At 42.4% G+C, this 25,561-nt stretch overlaps 1 protein-coding gene across 1 annotated transcript in view; it reads left to right on the forward strand.

Moving 5' to 3' along the window:
• The first annotated feature begins 18,697 nt into the window (after positions 1-18,697).
• PCLO (piccolo presynaptic cytomatrix protein) overlaps positions 18,698-25,561 on the forward strand; it is a 195,719-nt gene continuing 188,855 nt past the window's right edge. The window contains exon 1 of the mRNA XM_044277162.1: positions 18,698-19,273. Coding sequence (XP_044133097.1) covers positions 18,698-19,273 — 576 coding nt within the window. The remainder of the gene's footprint in view (positions 19,274-25,561) is intronic.

Genomic DNA, 25,561 nt, shown 5'->3' on the forward strand with positions numbered 1-25,561 from the left:
CAACACCCTTTGTTCCCCCCTGTGTGATCAGCCCAAGTGCTTCAGTCCCCCCCCAGTGCCATCGGCTCCACTATCCCCCAGTGCCATCAGCTCCATTACCCCAGTGCCTTAATCTCTCCCCCACCCCAGTGCCATGAGCTTCTCTCCCCCACCCCAGAGCCATGAGCTCTCCCCCACCCCAGAGCCATGAGCTCTCCCCCACCCCAGAGCCATGAGCTCTCCCCCACCCCAGAGCCATGAGCTCTCCCCCACCCCAGAGCCATGAGCTCTCCCCCACCCCAGAGCCATGAGCTCTCCCCCACCCGAGAGCCATGAGCTCTCCCCCACCCGAGAGCCATCAGCTCTCCCCCCCCCTTATGAAATAATCTCCACCTGCTCCTCCTGACACCCGGAGTGCACGGCGTCATTGATTGCTATGACGCTGTGCACTCTGGGCACCCGGCCTTAGTCGCACCAACTTACCTTTCTAGCCGGGGCGTCGCCGACACTCCATCATTCCGCGCTGCTCTGCATCTGAAGTCACACAGCGTGTCAGGTCACGACGTGCGTACGTCAGGAGGTCAGTTCAGCTCGGGACCATGGATGTGCTGTGGAGCGTCCGGAGGCCCCCTGCTGGAAAGGTGAGTATTGCAGGCCAGCGGGAGACCACGGAGTGGGAGTAATAGCAAGTACTTCACTTCCACTCCGTGGTTACGTGACACAAACAAATCTTCGATGCAAAAAATTAGCATCGAGGATTTTATGTGTCGAATTACTCGATTTAATCGAGTAATCGTTTCAGCCCTAATGATGGCTATTCAGCCATCAATGAACACTATGGGCAATCTAATGATTGCCAGTTATTGTCACCCAAGGTGACTTAAAAAAAGTAAATGGTTCAAATCACCCCCCTTCCTTTAGAAAAAGTGATCAAAAAGTTGCACATACTTAAAATTGTTATCACTTAAAAGAACAGATCGTCCTGCAAAAAATGAGCCCTCACTCAGCCCCGTACACATAATTACAAAAAAGTCATAGGGGTCAGAATATGGTTATAAATGTATTTTTTTTTCCCTCAAAGGTTTTTTAAAAATAAAATCAGTATTAAAACACAAAGAAAATTATATAAGTGTGGTATCGTTGTAACTATCCAACTTTTTTTGATGGTATCTAGAAAGAAGGCTACTTAGAAACTCTGCAACGTAGATGTGAACAGAACCTACATTGCTTTGTAAACTTTATATATTGGGCAAGTGGACGCAGAACAAGGGCAAAAAACTGTTTGTAAAACAAAACTTCAGTGTTTATTCACACACAAGGCAAAAACAAAGCAACATTTTTCAATCTTAGTGTTCATTCACACAAAGGAAAGTCCAAAGAACAAAACGGTCACCTTGTTAGCAGTTTTTCACGAGCTGACCACAACAGACTTTAGGGGGCCTGTTTCCCCACATGTGGCTCTCAGTCCTCTAGCACGGTACCATGCCTCAGATCCCAAAACAAAGACAACTTACTGCTGAGCCCAGCTGTCTTTTATGGACAGCTAGGTGTTGTCAAATCCCGGACCGGCACTTAAAATCCAGTCCGGTGTTTGACCCCACCTGGCTGCAAATCAGCCCAGCAGCACACACTGGGAGGAAAATACCTGTCCTCCCAGACCTTACCCTTCACTGTGTCACAATATTTTTTTGTCAAACACTGACATTTTTAGCTCATTACTTTAGTAAAGGCCATTTTGATACGTGAATAATATGCTTTAAACTGCTGGAACATATACAATATATTTTCAACATATTTTCCATTTAAAAAGTGCATGCCTTTCTCCCTTAAAATTATGTTAATTTGCAGGAATGTCCTACATTTTATTAAGACTCCAGGGAGTTACTTTCACAGTTCAAAGTAGATGCATATTACATAGATACAGCACTGGAATCCTGAATCGGTTTGTTTCTAACTGTGTAATGGCCCAAAGGACATGTTCACTAGGGTAAATATGATGAATTAATAATCATCTGACACACATCAATAAGAATTGGCAGAGTGAATTACACTTTTATGTGTAGTTATATAACATCCCTCGACCTTAATACATTGTGTTTTGTAGTTATTAATTAAAACTTTTTTGTGACTGAGGAAACGACAAGACATTTTTTTTTTACTCATAGATCAAGACAAAAGATAATAGCACATGATTTGCAAGTAAATGCATGTAAATATTGAGAATAAAAATTCCTAAGTATAAGAATAAAGTAATACGTTTGCTTAAAGGGGTTGTCCCACCATAAAAATGTTTCCCCTAACCACAGGTTAGGGAATAAATATCTGATCAGTGTGGGTCTGGCTGCTGGGATCTCCACTGATCACAAAAATTAAAGTGCTGGAGTCCCCAGAGTGAATGGTAGTCACCTATGCATGATGTTTCTCCACTCAAATTTATGGGACTGCAGGAGATAGCTAAGCATTGAAATCTGATCCTCTTTGGCAATCCCATGGAGTTGAGTGGATTGGCATGCATGAACACCACCTCTATTCACTCTTGGGATTCTGGCATCTTATTCTTATTGGTAAGGGTTACAGCTTTTGGACTCTCACTGATTCAGTACATGTCCCCTACTTTCAAGATGGGGATAAGTTCTCATGGTAGGTCAACTCCTTGAAAGCAACAGTGATTAGGGTAGGAGGAGGTTGAGCACTGAGACAACTGGTAAAACATCTGGTAGAAAGCATAGACATCAGTGATGGTGATTTCTGTCCTGACATTGTCCTAACTTCTCACTAATATGGCCATTGATGTTCAACATCCAGCATGAAGGTTCTTGAAAAGAACCATCTAAAGGCAAAAATGTAAATATTAGCTATACAAATAACAAACATTAGTTCATTTTAGCTGAACTTAGGCACTTTAGCTGCACTAGTAGCAATCTTTATCTTGGCACTTAGTGTGTTTTCATACACAGTTGAAACAAATGTTCATATTACCAACACAAAAATCATTGAAAGTCAAGTTAAAGTTTGCTGCATATATCTGTAAACATGGGACTATATCTAATATTAGGCTCCTCATCTTCCAGTATTGAATTTTCATCTAGAAAGGAGTACCACACAATACCTACCACAGAGTGAAAAGTTGGAGAATTTAGTGACTTATAGAATTGATAGTCAGTCAAACCAGAACCTCCGACTGAAATCACCGATGTCACACCATTTGTTATTTGTGGTGAGCACCTCATTTCTGATGACACTTCTTGGTTCAGAAAGGTACCAATCTTCCAACATAGCCACATTAGAGTATGGCTATGTCGGTCTGATTCAAGTTCCCAATTCTGTCACAAGTCAATATATTTTGGTAGACACAGAAGCATAATCACTGTTGATGAACACAGTCAGATAGCTCAGCTGAAACATAGTTGTAGTTGACCAAGTAGGCCTGACTTGACTTTGTGTTTGTTGAACAGATGTGATCACAAATAGAGATGAATTCATTCTAAACAAATTAAACCCAAATTTGCCAAAAATTTGTGTGAAATCGGAATTTGTGGTAATTTGATTTGGGTGAATTTCTCAAAATCACATCAGCTGTTTTTTCAGATCAGAAGACAGGAAAGATGGCGGATGATCGCTTGATGCTAGGGCTTTTGCCACCAAAAAGCAGTTTGTTTTCAAAAAGTTAGAAAAATAATAAAATCCTATAGGGCAGTTTTTAAAGTGGCAGTTTGTTACCACCAGCAGCCATCACAGATTACTAATGCTGACTTGGCATTAAAGATCTTGGAATGAGTTGTATATGGTCCTAGGAGAGCCCAGAATGTCATTAGGGTGATGGGAGAATTTTCAGACCTGAATTGAATCTAAATTGAATTTAAAATTTACACTAATTATCTAATGATCTAAATAATCTGACTAACTAATTATCACTAATCACACATGTACATTCTGATTTATTAAGGGCACTTCTTTAGGCTACATTCACACAACACGTGTGACAACCGTTTTTAGAACAAATTCTATGGGGCTATTCACACGCTCTATTTTTCATTGCCAGACTGAACCCATTGAAATCAATAGGCCCGGTCTTAACATCAGTGTAGACAGGCAGTAAAAATGACTTAAAGTTGCTTTCAAGTGTTAAAATATAGATCTGACATGTGATGTCATGACACTGGGAGAGTCTGGTACTTCCAGTTCCTTCCAGTGCAGAGTGAGGTCAGTGCATTAAAGTGGATGAAGTGAGTATTTATTTATTTTTTCTACCCAGAAAAATTGGTGCCACTATTGGGGGTGCCATATTTATTCTGGGGGCCATTTCATACTAAGGGAACACTATTGGGGGGCATTTTATATACAGAGGGTACTTTGGGGGGGGGCATTTTATACTCAGGGGGCACTGTGGGGACATACTAGACACTTGGGGCACTACAAAGGACCATTATAGATACTCAGGGCACTGTTGGCTGTAGTGAGGGCACTGCAGGGGTTGGGATGCTAAAAAATAAAAGCATCCTTTTTTCATGGTTGTAAAAGCTGCAAAACGGCTATTAAAAACAAAGGGCATTTTATCTTCAGTAGGCACTGTGGGGACATTATAGATACTTGGGACACTACAGAGGACCATTATAGATACTCTGGGCACTGTTGGGTGTAGTGAGGGCACTGCAGGGGTTGGGATGCTAATAAAAAAAAAATAGCATCCCTTTTTCATGGTTGTAAAAGCTGCAAAACGCCCATTAAAAACAAAGGGATAGAAAATGGATGCACACATGCAGAATGGCCATGGAAAATTGACAGAAGGCCGTGTGAATGTAGCTGAACAGTTGTTGCTGCTACTTGTAATGATACTGTAGGTTACTCTTACCATAAAGAGAGTTACAAATTAAAACGCAAATGAACATGTCTGGTTTAGTTCAACTGTACATGCATCCTTTCCACAACCCACCCTCCATCACCCATGTGTGAATCAGTTGAAGTATTCATAGATTTTTGGAACACTTACATCTACATTAATATTCATTAAAAAGAGTAATATTTTAAGGATTAACGCAAGCTTGCTTGACATACATTTTATTATTAAAAAACTGTAAAATTGTAGAGAAATATATGTGTAAAATAGGTAGGAATTAATTCAGCTTCACGGTTGGAGTATCATTATTTTTTTTTTCCTTTCGATACTGCTTTTACATTGACTTGTATAGCACATTTGCAGGCAAAGACAACAGGGACAAAGAAGCTGATTAGCTGCTTTAGTTTGCGAAAGGATAATAGTGTAATTCCATATTAAAATGCAGAACATGTATCATACATTCATTCACTTTTCACTTAATCTCATATTGTTTGTAACCAGTATGTTAACTTTCAAATCTTAAGCATTGTATCAATTTTGATGTCTTAGTGCTCAGTTGTAGAAAATTCATTTAATTTTTATACTATACCTTTTTTTTCTTAAAAATGCTTCATTTAGTGGAAGTTGTGGAAGTAGTATAAAGACTGCTCAAGTCTCTTCCTTACATATCAGCTCTCCATTGTGGCTCATAGAGCAGAGGACCACTTTTATGACACTTCAGTGAAGCTGCCAAATTGAATTTTTCAAAACTTTGCTGATCTCTATACACTACTATTACCTATTAGATACCTGGACAAATATAACAATTAAAAATGTAATTCCCCTTTAAATTGAGATTTTCTGGCAGTGTTCTCTCCGTGTTTGTGTGGGTTTCCTCTGGGTACTCCGGTTCCCTCCCACACTCCAAAAACATACTGATAGGGAACTTAGATTGTGAGCCCCATTGGAGGAAAGTGAGATCCTTATGGCTGTAAAGCGCTGCGGAATATGTCAGCGCTATATAAGAGAGGAAAATAAATAAGTTGTTGATCCTGTTCCTTCATTATTATAGGTGTCTGAGAACTTCTCTCCACTCATCTTCCTTGTACGTGCACTTAACCTCAACACTAACTAGGGTCAATTTCATGGGAAGCCAATTTACCTATTAGTATTCTGTATATTTGGGTAAAATGAAGAACCTAAAGGAAGACCACACAAACACAGGGAGAACATGCAAACTCCATGCAAACGTTGCCCATGGTGACGTTTGAACCCAGGACCCCAGCACTGCAAGACACCAATGCTAAGCTCTGGGCCTTTGTAATTGTACACACATTAAACATATTAAACAATCTGTCTTATCCTACACTATATCTTTATTATAACATTTTAAACACTACAGTTCTTGTTTAGAGGTATATTTATGGGATTATGTAGTAGGGATCGACCGATATTGATTTTTTACGATACCGATACTGATAACGTGCACTTTCAGGCCAATAGCCGATAACTTATACCGATATTCCCTATTCACCCAAATAGCGCTCTATTAGGGTGAATAGGATCTTACACTGTCCCTGCTGCTCTGTGCATAGTACACACAGCAGCAGGGAGCTCACCATGGCAGCCAGTGCTTCAGTAGCGTCCTAACTGCCATGGTAACCGATCGGAGTCCCTCGATTACACTGCTGGGGCTCCGATCAGAACTGTCACTGCCACCAATGAAACTACTTAGTTTGGGGGGGGGGGGGGGGGCTTCTTCTGATCTTGCAGGTCCATGTGCTTGTAGTAGGATTGACAAAGACAAACCCACAAATTTTGGGAGTTAAAAATCTCAAAAGATTTTTATTTTCCATCTAACACAAGACAGTGGCATGCAAGTTCAATAGTCACTTTTTAGCATCTACATTTACAACATAAAAATAAATCACCTTGGCCACCTGGGCTCTAAGTATACATCAGGCTACCTTACCTATGTACTTCAAGTTCAAATTCATGGGGATCAGGCTTGCCCAGCCAATAGTTCATGTAGCTTCCAGGAACTGACACTGAATTAGGTTCTCAGCTCTGTATTTATCCCCACGACAATGAGCCCATTAGCTACTAGGTTCATCGCAGGCTAGGGGAAAATGCTGTACTGGATAGGAAGCTATGGAAGGTCCCATTACTATCACCTACCCACCATTCCAAACAATTCCAGCCCATGAAATAACTTAACCAACAATGCCTTGTCAATCTATGTACAACCCAGTATTGTGGATTCTTTTTACCTCACCCATCTGAGCATTCTGGGTGAGATATACACACTCTCCAGTACTTTACCATTCACAGTGTAATATTTACCACACACAGTGTTACAAGATATATTATATAATTAATCAGCATAGAACTGGGGAATTATTGTAGGTCCAAAAAATGTAAATGGTAAGTACAATCAAATACAGTGGTCCCTCAAGATGTATTGGCCTCAGGATACAATATTTTTTACATACAATGGTCTTTTCTGACCCATCATAAGTTGAAACTAGGTTCAACATATGATGCCTCAGACTCATCCAACCAATCAAGGCCATTTCTCTGGTAAAATAGCTGTAGTAGTTGGTAGTTAGCAGCTATTCCTGACTGTTATATGTAAGGACTTGTTTTATCTATCTTAGTTATCTGCTTATTTTTCTTAAATCTTCATTTTCTCTTCTTGGATGACATTTTGGGGCTTTGGAACCTATTACTCAAGTTTCAATGGCTTCAACATACAATTATGTTGTAACTTGATGGACCACTTTACCTATGAAGAGCTGCTTGCCTTACACTCAGCCCTATGCAGTCGTTTTGAATTTATTTATTATTATTATTATTATTATTGATTTATTTGAGTAGTTTCACCTTTAACTGTACAGACCTTCTATATGGCATTTTATATTAATCTGTATACTCTGTATTGGGTCCCATTTTATTAAAACATTCAAATAGCTTTATGAACAAAAAAAAGGCAAGCCAGATTTTTTTCTAAAATACCTTATCATTAACATCTATTTACATTCTCATTTTGCTTGAGCCAGCCATTCTAAACAATTCCTATACATAATTAGCAACTCATTGCAAATGCAGTTCAGCAGGTTTATTTAATCTCCAAAAGCAAAACACTAGCACGATAGATGGCACTGGACGGCTAGTTGGTAATCTTTTCATTTCACCCTTTAATATTTTATTCTGTTATTTATTTATTTTTGTTATTGTGTTTGAAGAAATGGTTTCCAGATTACAGATGATAGTTTTTGGACACATTGCCAATTGATGCCATCCCTTCAAATACTTTCAGCTTTTGCAATTATATAGTATTGTCCTATTTTAAAGCTGGCGGATTTTGATGCTATGGGAATATGAAGAGCATGAAAAAGATATGCTTTGGCTCTCAAAACCAACTTACCAGCTGCATTCTCTATGGGTGCACTGTTACGACCATATTGAGCTTGCTTTCAGTGAATGCAGCAAAACTGCTTGGCATGAATCTGCATCGAATTTTCCAAATGAGCAAGTAAAATAATATTTTTATATACATTGTTAGCAGATGCAATAGATGTTGCTGAATGCTCATGAGTGCACATAGTATTTTAAACACATTTCTGTTCCATGTAATCACATAGTAACCCCAAAGCAGTACTTAGCATTAGCAAGGATTTCTACCTACAGTAATTAGAGCGGACTTGTCACATTAATATGCTTGCCTGTTTAAGGTAGCATATTATAGCAAAAGCAAAAAGCAAAAAGCAAAAAAAAAAATAGCTACTAGCAACATTGAAAGAATATACCAGTCTCATATCGTTTTTATTTATGAATATAGCACTCGCCCTTCAGGATGGTGATTGATAGAATTCTGCTTTTGAGTGCATACACAACAGTCAGTCACTGTTCTGATGGGCAAGGGGGGTGGAAAAAGTGGTCTGCACATAAACTACAGCATGAGACCAGTTTATTCAAAGTGGCTAGTGACAAAACTGCACATCATTTATTTATTTTATTTTTTGTGTGCAGTTTTGGCTTTGAGTAGTAGAGAACTACCTTACCTAGGGCAGAATATGTGAAAATCTTCAAGGGCAATTTTTAAATGATGGCATTTTACGCATTTTAGACAAAAGAGCATATTTAAATTGGTATCTTTATTAACCACATGCTTACCGTGCATGACTACACATATTGTGGCTGTAGGTTAACTATAACCCCCCACTAGAGATGAGCGAATTTCTCAAATTCGATTCGGTCGTTTCACAGAATTTTCAGAAAATATTAGATTTGTTCCAAATTTATTTGTGTTGAATTCCATTAATAAATAACTATTTCCTGGCTGCAGAGACCCTGTATAGTGGTGTAGAACACTGTGCCTTGCAGTAGCACGCATAGGGAGTCTGCTGTGGTAGTGAAACAATACTATGAGTCAGTATGACATGTAGGTGACAGGCATTGCTCCTAGAATCACTGCACACTTCACTTATTTGGGCAGTTACTAACTCAAGTGTGAACTCAGCCTTACAGGTCGATATTAGGGTCAAGAAGAAGTGCAATCCTTTTACACCGTCGTCAGCTGATTCCACATAGATGTCTGTAGAACCTGTTCTATTAAACGCTTATTCAAGTAGAGCCCCCCGACATATTGGAGAGGGTGCCATGCAGTAAGTTTGTGTTGACGTCATTGATTATTTTGCCCATTCTCTGATCCATCAGAACAATAACCCCCAAAAAACAGATCTTGTCTGTTGAGCATCCGCCTTCACTCGGTCAGCATTTTGTCAGTAATCTATCAGTATTGCTAAAGTAAAAAAAAAAAGACAGGACTGGATTCAAAACAGAGATGACACGTGAATAGAATATTTGCATATCTTCTGTGTTTTGTACCCACGCCTGCTTTTTGCTGCCAAATCATAAGCCACTTCTGATGGGACCATACAGGCCTTACAGCTGCTACATAGACGGGATCCATTGTGCGTCTCATTTTTCCTTCCTTCTGACAGATCAGAAGAAGAGTCAAATAAATGATGATGTCAACCAGGCCAAATAGGAAAAATAGTGGCCCAGTCATGAAGTGGGGAGGGTGGGAACAGCATGAAAAGTCCACAGAGTGGCCCAATGACATAATGGTGAGGTGACAGCAGCATGTGGATACCACAGAGTGGCCCAGTGACATAGTGGTGATGTGCCAGCAGCATGAGGAGACCACAGAGTGGTGTTGCAGCAGCAGCATGATTAGACCACAGAGTGGTTATGTGGCAGCAGCATGATTAGACCACAGAGTGGGGATGTGGCAGCAGCATGAGGAGACCACAGAGTGGCCCAGTGGCATAGTGGTGATGTGGTAGCAGCATGAGGAGACCACCGAGTTGCCCAGTGACAGAGTGGATAGGTGGGGGGCTATACCAGTACCAGCTGAAGATAGTGGCTGACGATAGAAGCACCTGACAGCAGGTGTGGCATCAGGCAGGTGGCAGCATCAGAATAGTAGCTGAAGTAGGTAGCCAGAAGAAACGGGTCTCTTTTGTCAAAGTGTTGGTGTGGCCCCATGGATAATTTAGTCTGATGCATCAGGCATTGGTGTTTGAAAATCTGTGATGATCCACACCTGATTCATTTTTACAAAGGTCAATTTCTCTACATTTTGGACAGGCGAGTTCTCCTTGCCACACTGCTGGCCGGGCAGGAAAGCTTGTCCAGGGCAAACTTGGCCAGTTGCTGCAACAAATAGAGTTTGGCTGCCCAGTATTCCAGGGGATCTTCGATGTGGGGTGGCAGGGTGCACTCCAAGTATGCCACAACCTGCTGGTTCAGGTTCTGCACTGTCTACCTGCTGCTGCTGGTGAGTAGTTTCTTCATCAGCAACTCTATACTTAAGTTGATGCTGATGGAGCAGCGCAAAGGGTCCCCCCCCCAGTCAGACCAGGGTGAGGATGGGCGATGGCGCACATAGGCAGCGGCCAACTGACTATATAACATGTCTCGATAGTAGTTCAGTTTGTCCTCCCTCTCAGCGGGAGTGAAAAAGGCCCCCATTTTGGACCAGTAGCAAGGGTCTAACAGGGTAGAGAGCCAGTAGTCATTCTGGCAAATGGTGACAATTCGGTTGTCACTATGCAACCAAGTGAGCATGCATCAGGCCATTTGCGCAAGTGACTAGGAGGGACTCCCTGCCTCCATCTCCACTACATACTGCCATGGTGTGTCTGGGTCCTCTGCCTCATCTTCCTCATCACCCTGTAGCTCCTCTGGCTGCTCCTGCTCCTCCTCTCCTATCATCTGTGTAGAAAAAACACCCATTTCTCTACACATTGCTTGTGCTCCAATGTCCTCCTCCTCCTTCAGTTCAGCCCCCGCAGGGCTTTTGTGGTTGTGAGATTTAGCAGCATCTGTTCCAGGACATGAATCACTGGAATGAAGATGTTCATCCCGTAGTCCAGGCGACTGACAAATAAAGTGGCGTCCTCAAAAGGCCCGAGCAAATTGCAGGTGTTGCGCATGAGCTGCCACTGGCTAACATCAAAGTTACATAGAGGAGTACCTCTGGCCGCCTCTATCATCAAGAAATCGTTTATGGCCTTTCTCTGTTCATATAGTTGGTCCAACATATGGAGGGTGGAAATGTTGCATATCAGCCTATGTTGGAGGATGACATTCTGCTGCTGTAGCTCAAGGAGGGTGTGATTTGCAGTGTACAAGTGGCTGCAGTGCATGCAAAGATTCCTGGTCATTTTCAGGATGTCTTGCAGATAGGCAGAAGACTTCAGGAACCGCTTTACAACCAGATTGAACACATGCGCCATGCAAGGTGCATGGCTCAGCCATCCTTGACACTGCACCGACATTATGTTCTTCCCGTTAATGGTCACCATGGTTACGATTTTGATTTTCGAGGAGAAAGCCATGATTTGATCACTTGATGAAGGACGCAAAGCAGTTACTCCCCTGTATGACTCCGTTCACCCAGGCAAATTAGGTGCAGAACAGCGTGACACCGCTGTGCCATACACATGTGGTATGCTGGTGGGGCACTGTGAATTGTCCCTGCAGTGGAGGCTGAGTACACGGTAGAGGATGAGGAGGCAGAGGCGGACATTGTCGCAGGATAAATGGCGTGAGAACGTGGAGGCGGAAGTGGCGTCACCTGGCCTAGTTGCTGGTGTGGCTGTGCAGGAGCCACATTTACCCATGAGGCCTAAAGGACATATGTTGTCCTTGACCGTAGTTATAGCTCCACATGTCGGCACTGCCTTGCACTTTGGCAGACAAGAACAGTTTCAAGGACTTTCCCACCTTTTGTTCTACATATGTGTGCAGGGCTGGTACTGCCTTTTTGGCAAAGAAATGACGGCTTGGGACTCTCCACCTCGGCTTGGCACTAGACATCAGTTCTCTGAAAGGTGCAGAGTCCACCACTTGGAAAAGGAGGGACTGAAGCACCATCAAGTTGGCCAGAAGCACGTTCAGCTTCTGCACCTTTGGATGAGTGCACGTATACTGTTGTCTCTTGGCAATCGCTTCGGTGATCGATTGCTGACGAAATAACTGATGAGGGGGAGCAGGAGCTTCAGGTCTAGCAGATGATGGGAAGGACAGACAGCTTCCTTCGGCTGAGGTAGTGGAGCCTTGACTGCATGAAATTGGTTGCGTGCCACTGGGTGACGCAGCGTTTGCTGCGGCAGGCTAGACCACCACATCAGAGCCACGGTTCTCCCAGGCCACTTTTTGGTGAACCTGCATGTGTTAACGCAGGGCCGTGGTGCCAACATTGGCACCCTGGCCACACTTCACCTTCTGCCCACAAATCCGGCAAATGGCCATGTTCACCTCCTCCGGCAAAAAACGAAAAATTGCCACACCGCCGAGTATGGAATTTTCCCACCAACACTCCCCGCTGACTGCCTGATACTGCTGCCTCTGTAAACCCCTGCACCGCTACTTAACAGAGCAGTAGGCTCCTGCGAAGCGGGTTCTCTACCCCAGGCACATTTGGCTCCCGACCCCCCACTGCTACCACCCTGCTGACTCGCAGCCATGCTGCTACCCTGCTGTCTCAGCCGCTGCCTCACACACAAGCTGCCACCCTCTTCTCCTGATGATGAAGCCCCTTCTTCACACGGCTCCCAAGTGCGATCAGTTACATCATCATCACCATCATCATCATACGCTACTGTCTGCACGTCACTAATGTCCCCCTCAACGGTCTCAGGGCCAGGAGCCTGACCACTCGCAATACCTGCTCCTACGTGACTCCCCTCATCACTACTAGCCTGCCTAGATCCTCCAGATCTTGGCTTGCCAGTAGCTGCTGACTGTCCTCTAATAGCTCATATTTGCTGAAAAGTGGAGCCGAGCCTACGGCATATAATACTTCTCGCACTCAGGGAACTGAAAATGACAGAGGAAGGTTCAGGATCTGCTCAGGGGCCATGCCAACTAAGCGTCATGTCAGAGGAACCCACTGACTCTTGGCTGGGGGTGTCTGATGTCACTTGTGACGAACTCGAAGACAGAGTAAAGTATTCAAGCATTGCTGAGTTGCTGGTCAAGACACAACCGCTAGATGACACTGGGAGCTCAGGCCTTTCACTGCAAATCCTGCTGCTGCCTGTGACAGAAACATTTTGGCCACTGACCGTTCCCTTTGAAGGGTCTGTCACCTGTCTGTCTTTTTTTCCCTATTTCTACACCCCAAAAAGAAATGTAACAATCACAATTCACTGCAAAACAGGTGATGGAACAAACGTACATTTTCTTTTTCTACACCACGTAAATGGCTGTAGTACAATGTAACTTCACCACTGAACAGCAATTATGACGTATATTTTTCCCTTTTTTTTCCTATTAATACACCCCCCCCCCCAAAAAAAAGTTAAACAATGTCAAACCAAAGCAGAATGGCTAATGGGGCGTAAGTATCTTTCCTATTAATACACCCCGTAAATGGCTGTAGTACAATGTAACTTCATCGCTGAACAGCAATTATGACATATATTTTTCCTTTTTTTCCCTAATAATGACCCCCCCAATAAAAGTAAAACCATGTAAAATCAATGCAGAAATGCTAATAGGACGTACATATCTTTCCTATTAATACATCCCGTAAATGGATGTATCACAGAACTTGCACCCACAAGCAAGGTTTGCTGGAATTAGTGATGTATCATATAGCGCCCTAAAAGCAATTTGGATCCCCAATAAGTGCAGCAGGGTGTAATAGAATCACTCCTATTGCACCCGGTTCTCCTTTTATAGCATAAATAATGCCTCCCTATCCTTTCCCTAATCTTTCCCTGAACTTGTAAATCATTTTTTTAGCACAATAAAGTCCTTCTTGGCACTTTCCCTAGCGCCTGCTGATGTCTCTCCCTGCACTAAGTACACTGGAAAATGGATGAATCCAAAATGGCTGAGGCTATTTATAGGGCTGTGACATCACAGGGCTGGCTGGCTGCTGATTGGCTGCATGCATGGCATTGTGGGTAAACCCTCATTCCCAGAGTTCTTTGTTCCATGTCCTAACATGTGCAGCAGCCATTTTGGGAAAAAAATTGATTAGTTACCACGAAGCGTGAGGAAATTAAGATTCGGTGCAAATTGAATTTTTCCTGAAATTCGGATTGAATTCCACTTCATCAACTTCGATTTGCTCATCTCTACCCCCCACATAATAGCCATATATTTTTATCTTATTATTAGTGTAAACCCATCTTTTGCTTACATCATCTAACCGCATATACGTGTGCACACGTCTTAACTTTTTTTCCCATAATTATTATTTTTTTCTGTTACTATTAGTAATAGTATAGCAGTCTTTTTATGTGTGACTTGGGTGTTTTCTTTCATAAAATATTGTTGAAAAAAGTTATTCTATAGCGGTCTTTTGCATACATTATATAAACATATTTGCATCTTGTGTGTGTATATGTATACACACATTTTTTTTCTTATTTTATTTTTTGTTTAAAAACAAGTATACATAGAGGCCTTTTGAAAGCATAATATGCCTCCATATATTTCTTTTTTCATTTCTTTATTTATTAATTTTTTCTTTAAAGTGTAACTGCCATTTCCACTAGCAAAAATGAAATTCCTAACATATGTGATGCTGAAGGGAAGATATTCATGAAGCTGCATTTTTCAGCTAATTTTACCTTTCTGATGTCTGTATTCAGCCCTTAGCAACCATATTTCTCCTCTGTTGCCCTGGACGAGAGCTGTCATTCTGGTCTCGTATGATAGCCTTTCAAACAATACCAGTAGTATACTATTAGGGAATAAAAAATGAAGGTTTTATTATTTTAATTTTAGTTAGAATAGCTGTCTTTTGTGTGTTCTTTGTACACACATATAGGTGTTCTTTTGCATACAAAAAAACTTACATAACGTACATCTTCTCGAGATGTATATGCAAATCTGGTACTCGCTGTAGTTACACTGATTGTACGCAGGAAAAGACAGGAAGTTGGATCCTTATGGGTAAGAATGGAAAATTATCTTGGATCTAATGAATCTACTACTAAGATATGGCAATTGTCTGTTTGTGGACAACTACTATACAAGTATTCCACTGTTCAAATACTTGTATGAGTGTGGTACCATGTCAGGGGCGTAACTAGAAGTGACTGGGGCCCCACAGCAAATTTTTGTAAGGGCACCTCCCTCCTCCTGTGTAAACCCCACTCCTGTGGCACAGACAAGGGCTGGGGGCACAGGCCAGGGCCAGGGGTACACAGATAAGGGTAAGGGAGGTGCACACAGGGGCCAGGGGCGCAGACAAAGGCAGGGGGCACAGATAAGGGCCAGGGCCCAGGGGTACAGACAGTGGCCAGGGAGGCGCAGACAGTGGCTAGAAATGTATGGGCCCCAGCCAGAGAAAATGTATGAATGCCCAGAGCAACTTCCCCACAACCCCTCCCTCCTCCCTCAGCAGCGGCTTGTAAGACGCCTACGCTCACCACACAGCGTCTGACATCCCACTCACTCAGTAGGTATGCCCCTTAGTGCCCTCAAAAAGTAGTTATGCTCCATTATTTCCCCTTCACAGTAGTTATGCTCCCTTATTGCCCCCACACAGTAAAATTTTATTATTCTCCATTAGTGTCCACACTCCACACACTAGTTATGCCCCTTTATTGCCCCACAGAGTAGACATTTTCCATTAGTACCTCACAAAGTAGTTACTAGCTACCAGTACCACACTCTGCGCTGGGCTGGGCGCTGGACCGCTGGTGCTGGACCTGACGTGCTGCTGCTCGGCCTCTTCTCTACTGCTGCCACCTGCCTACAGTTCCTGTCCTCCTGGCTGTTTTGTCCCGCCTCCTGTCGCGTACTGCTGCCGCTCCCTGCTCTGAATCATCAGTATGTGGACGGGCTCAATACAGCCTGTGCGCTGCGCAGACTTCAGGAGACAGTAAGATTAGATCACATTAGCGAGGATTGGACGTGGGGGGAGGGGGAGGGGGGCCCGGTCCGCTGCCACCGCTGCGTCTGAACATTAAGACAAGAATCGATCATGATTAACTATTTAACTGCCGGGCACCGGTCCCCTTGGCAGCCCGGGCCCCGAAGCAGCTGCTTCCCCTAAGTAGTTAAGCTACTGTACAGTGTTCTGTGGAACTATTATAAATAAACAGGAGGGGCTTCTCAGAGTCACTTAATAAAAATCTAAAGAGAATAGAGTTATCCTCTATGTCTAGCTCAAAATTGCTGACTGGGAAATACAAAGATAAGAAAAAAAAAATCTTAGTCAGCAAAATTCATGACAATTCCCTAGTCCCAGTACCTCTCAGTCGAAGACACACACACATGCTGAAAAGCCATTCTGTGTCATTGAATATAACTACATGGAAATCCAAGCAATGGTACAAAATGAGGTCTCTGTATCTGCTACAGTTAGCAAAATCTGGAATTCAGGGTTCTTTCCTCAATTTTCAACAATAAATGATTCTATCACTGTTGTAGCCAACACATGATATCCCTGTGAGCTCTGGATCAGAGTCTGTCAGTAGGCTGAATCAAAGACATTTCCCTGATACTGTTCCTCATACCGGAAGCAAAAATACCCCACAGAAGAGGCGCAGGGTTTGTGCAAAGTATGAAAGTATGAAATTCAAAGAGATACCAGATTATATTGCTTCCAGTGTCCATCAAACTCTAGACCCTGTATAAAAAATTGCTTCAGAGAATATCACATGTCAATAAATTATTAGCCTAAACGTAACATATCTTGGAGAGGACCCCGTAGAGCCCGTGGATCTCAACAGGGAGGTAGATCAGGTAGAGAATCCTGGGGGGGGGGGGGTTTAGATTACCCACCTGTGTCCGACTACCTATTATGCCAAAAGAAAGCCCCCGATGCCAACAAGTAGAGGAACTTCAGGTGGTCAATTTGTCCAAACGTGTACTCTCCCCTATGCAATTGAGGCTCCTCAAGAAAGTCCTTTCATTTGTACCCCTTCAGAAGTTTAATTTATTTAATTGGGTGAAAGACTTGCAGTTGTTTGTACGCAGGCTCATGGCAAAAGTTTTTCAAGATACACAAGAGAAAGTGTCAAGAGCTAGGTATTGAGTTAGATGGCCTCCAGGATGTCGACTTACAGGCAGGTCTATCTGAGGAGGGAGATAGCTTGATTGGGGATGGCCCCTTTACGGACCTCAGAAATCCATCCAAAATGTTCCCCCCAGTAAATGATAGCTCCCCGATTGACACTTTCCTGAATGGTGACACGGGACCTCCAACAACTAGATGACACACCCGTGGGAAGGGACAATTTGACCTCAGGAGATTGACAGTCACTGGAGGAGCTAGAGAGGCATATAACCATTATTATCAAGCCCTCTGACAAAGGGGGCAATATTGTAGTGATGAATCAGGAAAATTACTGTGTCATGTGCCTCCGTTTGTTGAAGGACACTAATACCTATAGGCGCCTCTCTACTAATCCCACTCCCATCTTTAGGGACCAGCTTGCGACACTGCTAAATGACGCATGCGAGGACAGATTGATCAGCAAAAATGAATTGGACTACCTGTTTCCTAAATCCCCGGTTCTTGCTACATTCTATAGTCTTCCCAAACTACATAAGCAAGGGACACCACTGAAGGCCAGACCCATTGTCTCGGGCATAGGCAGTCTTACTGCTAATATTAATACATGCTTGGACAGGATTTTGCGTCCATTCGTTGTGGCCCTGCCCTCGTATGCCCGAGATACTATGGATTTGCTACAGCGGCTAGAGGGGATTCATTGTGAGGAGGCTGTATGGCTGGCTAGTCTAGATGTGGAGGCCTTGTACAGCTCTATACCCCATGAATCTGGGTGTAGGGCTGTCGAGGCCTTCCTCCAACAGAGAGGCGAACATTGTCACCGCCATAATATCTTCCTGATGCAATTGTTGAACTTTGTCCTCATTCACAATGTCTTTCTGTTCGACCAGCATAGCTACCACCAGCTCAGGGGCGTTGCCATGGCCAGTCCCTGCGCCCCAATGTTTGCAAATTTGTACCTGGGCTGGTGGGAGAAAGAGATTGTGTTTGGCGATATGATGGAACAGTACACATCAAACATACAGTTGTGGATAAGATACATCTATGATGTGCTGATATTATGGAAGGGGACACAAGATAGCTTCATCAAATTTGTAACAGCATTAAATGTGAATTAGATGGGTCTATTTTTCACATCAGAGATGCAGGAACGTCAGATTGCTTTTTTGGACCTGATGATCATGATTGAAACTGATATTACCACTAATCTGTTCAGAAAACAGACATTCACGAATAGCCTCCTACATTGGGAGAGTGGCCACCCACTGACCCTGAAAAAAGGTATCCCTCAGGGCTAGGAGGTATTGCTCTGAATTGGGTAAATTCAGAGCGGTTGCATCAGATTTGAGATGTCGGTTTATTACTGTGGGTACCCTCGGTATACACTGAGAAGGGGCTTTCATCATTCTAGGAGTGTCGATCGTGGTAAACTGGTTCCAAAGGTTAGCAATAAAGATGATTCTACATTTAGAGTCATTGCTACTTATGACAAAGCTCACCAACAGATCTGTGACATCTTACAGTGCCACTGGTCCATCCTGCAGTCAGACCCAGATGTTGGGGCACTGATACCTGACCGTCCATCATTTACGTATCGTTGTAGCTCCAACCTACGTGATCATCTGGTACACAGTCTATATACACACCCTAAACCTGAAACCTGGTTAAAGAAAACATTGACGGGCACATTTCCCTGTGGCTCCTGTATAATGTGTAGCAATATCATGAAAGGAGCATTTTCTGTAAGCCATACTACAGGAAACAGGTATAACATACTCTCTTATACATCTATGGGCATTGTGTACCTTATTAGCTGCCGATGTGGCCTACAGTATGTCGGCAAAACAAAATGTGAGCGAAGGAGGAGGTTTTGTGAACATCTGTCAGACATTCGTAATCAGCGGGACACATCTGAGGCACGTCATGTATGTGAGATGCATGACTGCAATCCTGATGTGTTGAGGGTGCCGGGGATTTAACAGGTCAATATGTCGATCCGTGGTGGTGACATTGACATACCCCTGCTTTGCAAGGAAGCGATGTGAACCTTCAAGCTGCAGACCGTTTATCCAAAAGGGTTAATTGAGGCTATTTCATATGCCTGTTTCATCTGATGTATCTGCTGTGTATCCACCCTGCATGCTATACCTGACTGTTTGTGATGTGTGCATGCTGCTTCATCTGTCTCTTGTTTATTTATCTGGTACCTGGGGGTCTCCATCGGGTATTGGTTTTATACACACAACTACGGTGTATGTGTTTTGGATGATTAGCTAGATATATATACTTTTCAAAACATAGCCGAGTGGATAGTGTGTGTGTGGTCAGCAAACGCAATGACTACTGAAGCACATTCATAGTATGGATGATTGGTTGAATTATAGACCAGACTCCATTGGCCTAGTACAGTCAGTGTGGCTCACAAAATATAGTTCTCTCAGACAATAGCCAACAACCGCATTTGTCAGAGAGGCTTTTTTCTCTCTCAGGCTATGAGCTGAGCGCTGCGATTGGCCAGTGCTACAGCATGGGAGAATGAGACGCCGGCAGGTTCCTCTGGGTGGAGCCGAACTATGAAGATACCGGAGGCTATACCGGGAGAACGGAGCGGCGCCCAGGTATAACAGTAAGTGCAGGGAGATTCCTGGGAGTCGCTCTCCATGTCTGTATAGTTAGTTTAGATTTTTTATTCTAGATTCTAGTGAAAGGTCCTCTTTAAAGTAATGATAAATACTCCAGCATTTATGATGCAAAAGAATAGGTATTTATTGGATAGTGCGGCTGTATGATACATATGACGTTTCGGCCACACTGTGGCCTTCATCAAACTGGTGCCGCTTGGTAGATGGATGTCCTGGGAAATAGGCATTCAAGAAAGAGTGCAACAGCACTGAGGGAAAAGGCGCCTTAATCGTATTGGACCGTGTCCATTTTTCCTTGCTTGCAGATCATTAGCAGCATCTTGCTAGCAAGTAATGAACCAATCCAGATTTAAATAAGTGTAGTGGGTTATACATTATCCCCCTCTACACTCTAAGTCTGGTTGTCTGATGGTCACAATCTGTGACATATAGGATTTGCCCTATTTTAAATGGATGACAATAAAGTTTCATCAGGCTGTGATAATAAATGTAACATATCTTCCCAAAATTTTAATATGTTGCCACTAGTCTTGATTCGTTCAAAAACTTCAATTTTAATGCTGTCTCACTTGAATTGTGGAGAATTAGCCTCCATAGTAATGTTCATATTTACCCTTTTGGCACTCTGATACTCTTAGCCCTTTGCAGCGTGGTGGTAAATGTACTTCTTCTGACACAGCTGGGCTTTATACACATTTCTTTGTTGGAATTGGGTCAATTGTGGACGATTTATCCATCATTTATTTGCTATGTTCACATACACCATTATAATTGGGATATATGTTCTGACCCCTGTATCTATTAATCTAACATGACTGCAACTAACAAATAACAGTCACAGAGGTGGCCTGTTGCATATCTAGGATACACTTTCCAAATGCCTGAATATTAGTTCTGTATATAGGGCAGCACAACTATTCTTTTATACTTTTTGAACAAATGCGTTTTTTGTTTTCTTTTATACCATCCCAATCAGGCAGTACTTTTTTATATATTTCAGCAGTGACGAAAACCGTATAATTTGATGTTATATCCATGATTAGAAACACAACTTTCCCTCACTGCTCTCCCAACCTGATTGTCTATAACACTCTGGACTAATGTAACAGGCAGTAGGTATGGAAACACTGTGCAAACCAACCGGTTTGACTTTGGGCTAGATCTAAGGGTGATAACCTGGCAGTCCCCTAGTTTTCACCCTTTAATCCATATACAAGGATCTGGTCTTCACTGAATGGGAGCCAATCGGCCACTACCTCTTGTCCTGGTGTGACTGGCAGCTGACTTTCTAGTGTCACAGAAACTGGAGCAAACCGCTGAGAGCTCAAGCAATACTTGCAGTGAGGAAGCAGTCAGTGGTCAGGGGAGGCAGCAATGCAAATCCATGAAAGAAGTTTGAGGTCGGGCAGGCAGTTAAAGGACAATACAGTAAACAGGCTAAGGTCAGTACAGGCAGTGGAGAGTAAACCTTTACTGGTTACTAGCAAGCTAAGGGAGCTAAAGCTCATGCAACCTCCCCTAGGGGAAGGTACCTCAAATAACCTGTTGTCCAGCCATTGGCTGGAGAAAACTAGGGTGTGTTCTGGCCCTTTTATGAGCCAGAGAGCACACGTGTCCTAGAGACAGGCCAGGAGGGTTTTACTGAGACGCCAAGGCTGTGGCCTGCAGAAGCCATGTTGGACACCAATGGCCAGCTCCTCTATTGGAGTATTGCAGTGGGCAAGCAGTTCTTGAGTATAGCAGTGGGCAAGCAGTTCTTGGCCACCGAAAGAGAAGAAGAGAAATGAGTAACGTGGTGCTTATGGAGATTGTGGCCACCCAAGGGAGCTTGACAGCAGCAGCCATTGCAACAACTTCTTTTATACTCGCTTCCCTGCAGTTTATTCTCCTGTATGCTTCTGAACAGAAAGAATTTTTAATTTTAGATTTATCAATTTTCTTCCTCTGTGCTATGCTATCAATCCCGATATGTCTCAGCACAGCATCACACGGTCAGCTAAAATCAGTACCAACTCTGCCTGTTGGTTGGGCAGTAAGTAAGCTATTATAAGTATAGAGTCAATAATGTATTAACTTATCATGACTCAAACAGAAACGGGGTGGGAGATTTATCAAAGTGGTGTAAAGTAGAACTGGCTTAGTTTCCCATAGCAACCAATCAGATTCCTCCTTTCATTTTCCAAAGGAGCTGTGAAAAATGAAACTTGGAATCTGAGCCAGTTCTACTTTTCACCAGTTTGATAAATCTCCCCCAGTGTGTCACTGAAGCCTGCTTCTGAAGTTTATTATGTTTGGCCAAAGTATGAAATTTGGTAATAGAAACATCAAGAAATAGAACAGGTAAGAAGGTGAGACATGGAAAATTGAAAATTTTAGTTTGTGCTGAAGTTTACTTCTTAACAACCAGTATAATTGCTTTACAACTGCTCTACACCCTCAGATTTCTTGGGACAAATAGGTCTAGTTATACAATGATGCAGACATATGACTTGGCTGCAGTTATGGGATCCATGGTTTCCTCTACAGCCAGTGCTTGACTGGAGAAGATACAATGTCCATGTCTAAATGTCATTGCTGGAGCATTGAAGGAATGCCAGTTGACTGTTTTACAGGATTTTATATCAGAGGCATGGTACTGGTTCTCCTTAAAGAGACCAGCTCGGAGTGGAGATAGTGGAAGTGCTCCATGGTATGGAGACGTATTGGCAATGCTCCATGGAAGAACAATATGCAAAAAAGTTTCTCCTGAGTAGATACAGTGCCTCTATTCGTGTTTTTATATCAAATGGTACCTTTCTACTGTACTGTTGGTGCAAATGAAGTTCTGTTTCTTTAGCATCTATTTTGATGTGGCTGATGTAATTTTATTGATTGTTTTGACTGATCCATTATTTATTAACCAAGTTATAAACGTAGTTACTTGTCATGATTAACGTTTATGGACATGCATTTAACAGCAGGTAACATATTAAAGGAAAGGTCTCATAATGTTTGTTAAAGATTGAACTGCTTTGACCTGGGATTAGCTGTACAAGCTGTTTAGGTGCATGCATTAGAAGTGAGGTAAGCAAAGGCAGCCAGATCAAAAGCTTAAAAGTCACACTTGAAATGAGTTCATTAGCATTTTATAAAAATTTAATTTTCTTGTTATAAACTGTTGTAAGAGAAAATGCTGCATATAATAAGTTCTAATGTGTTTTTTTTTATTTATGTATACCAACTATGTAATACAGTTATTTATGCCGACATACTTCTATCTAAATCTCTTTACCCTGACCCGCATTATTTCTCATAGATTTTTTGGTGCTTTTAATTATATTTATAAGGTCTCAGCCCCAGATTATGCTTGGGTGTTTGAGGTGCATTTGAGAACCATACTACTACAGCATTTCACAAAAAATCCATGTTTGAAAAATTGCAACTGTTAGATGAGATGAGGGTCAGGCATGTTGGACTTCGCAGTGAGATGAGGACACTTGCCAGAAGTGTCTAGGGTCTCCCCATTCACAACATATGCCTGCTCAACTGAGCTGAGCATGCATGTTGATACAGTAGGGAAAATAAATATTTCATACACTGGCGATTTTGCAAGTTTTCCCACTTGCAAAGATCGGATAGGTCTGTAATTTTTATCGTAGTTACACTTCAACTGTAAAAGACAAAATAAAAAAATAAAAATAAATACAGAAAATCACATTGTATGATTTTTAAATAATGCATTTGCATTTTATTGCATAAAATAAGTATTTGATCACCTAGCAACCAGCAAGAATTCTGACTTTTACAGACCTGTTAGTTTTTCTTTAAGAAGCACTCCTACTCTGTTCTCATTACCTGTATTAATTGCACCTGTTTGAACTCATTACCTCTATAAAAGACATCTGTTCACACTCCAACCTCTCCACCATGGCCAAGACCAAAGAGCTAAGGACACCAGGAATAAAATTGTAGACCTCCACAAGGCTTGGATGGGCTACAGGACAATAGGCAAGCAGATTGGTGAGGAGGCAACAACAGTTGACACAATTATTAGAAAATAGAAGAAGCACAAGATGACTGTACAATCTTCCTCAGTCATGCAAGATCTCACCTCCTGGGGTAAGGATGATTCTTAGGTCAGGAATCAGCCCAGAACTATGCAGGAGAACCTGGTCAATGACCTAAAGAGAGCTGGGACCACTGTCTCAAAGATTACTGTTTGTAACACACTCGCCAGCACATGTCCAGGCCCATTTGAAGTTCGCCATTGACCATCCGGATGATCCAGAGGAGGCATGGGAGAAGGTCATGTGGTTAGAGGAGACCAAATTTAACTTTTTGGTATCAACTTCACTCGCCGTGTTTGGAGGAAGAAGGATGAGTACAACCCCAAGAACACCATCCCAACCGTGAAGCATGGAGGTGGAAACATCATACTTTGGGGGTGCTTTTCTGCAAAGGGGACAGGACAACTGCACCATATTGAAGGGAGGGTGGATGGGGCCATATATCGCAAGATTTTGGCCAACAACCTACTTCCCTCAGTAAGAGCATTAGAGATGGGTAACGGATGGTTCTTCCAGCATGACAATGACGCAAAACACACAGCAAGGGCAAATAAGGAGTGCCTCCATTAGAAGCATTTCAAGGTCCTAGAGTGGCCTAGCCAATCTCCAGACCTGAACCCAATCGAAAATCTTTGAAGGGATCTGAAACTCAATGTAGCCCAGCAATATAGTGCAAAATGCATAGTGACGGTTTGGCGGGCCACAAAAACAACTGTGGCCGTCTGCATGAGCTCTAAGAATTTTTTTCAGTAGGTCCCATCTTTTGTAGTTTTTGCTGCCTTTTTTTTGTGCCTTTTTTTTTTTTTTGCAGTAAGTCTATGGGAATTATGAAATGCATTACCCATGATCCACAATCACAGACACAAATCTTTTACAATATTAGGTACTAGTGTTGGTACTAGTGTTAAGCGAAGCGAAGCATTCGAAGCGGAATTCAGTCTAAAGTTTAAGAAAACTTTGATTCTCAATTAATCCGAATTTCCTTGCGCTTTGTGGTAACAAATCAGTTTTTCCTAAAATGGCGGCTGTACATGTTACAAAGTGAAAGTAACAAGCTTCTTCACCGCAGCATAGCCACAACCCACCTGCAGAATGGCCGCTCTGTGTGGCCATACCCTAATGCTGAGTGGCCTGGGCATAACTAATTTATAGTGATTTGTGACAAATTAATTCAGAGCGAATCAAATTTCTTGGTTAACTTTGGCGAATAGTATACTGCCCGACATGTATGTCACTTTGAAATTACTAATGCTTTCTTGGCATAAAAAAGCTTGAAAGGGTTTATATACAGTCCTAGGAGACTTCAGAGTGTCATACATGACTTTTAAGTCAGGACACTTTTTATTTGGATCAAATTTTTTCAGACTTAGAATCTGATGACCTATTTATATGAACCAGACCTGAAATGAATTTCAAGAAACTTACTCATTTGTATTGGCTCCAATCAGGACATAAAGGCCACACTTTTCACGTAGCAGTGATGGTGGTACTAGTGATAAGTGAACTATTTAAAAATTTGATTTGG

Source organism: Bufo gargarizans, chromosome 2, assembly GCF_014858855.1.
Source record: "Bufo gargarizans isolate SCDJY-AF-19 chromosome 2, ASM1485885v1, whole genome shotgun sequence".
In the NCBI taxonomy this organism is placed as follows: Eukaryota; Metazoa; Chordata; class Amphibia; order Anura; family Bufonidae; genus Bufo; species Bufo gargarizans.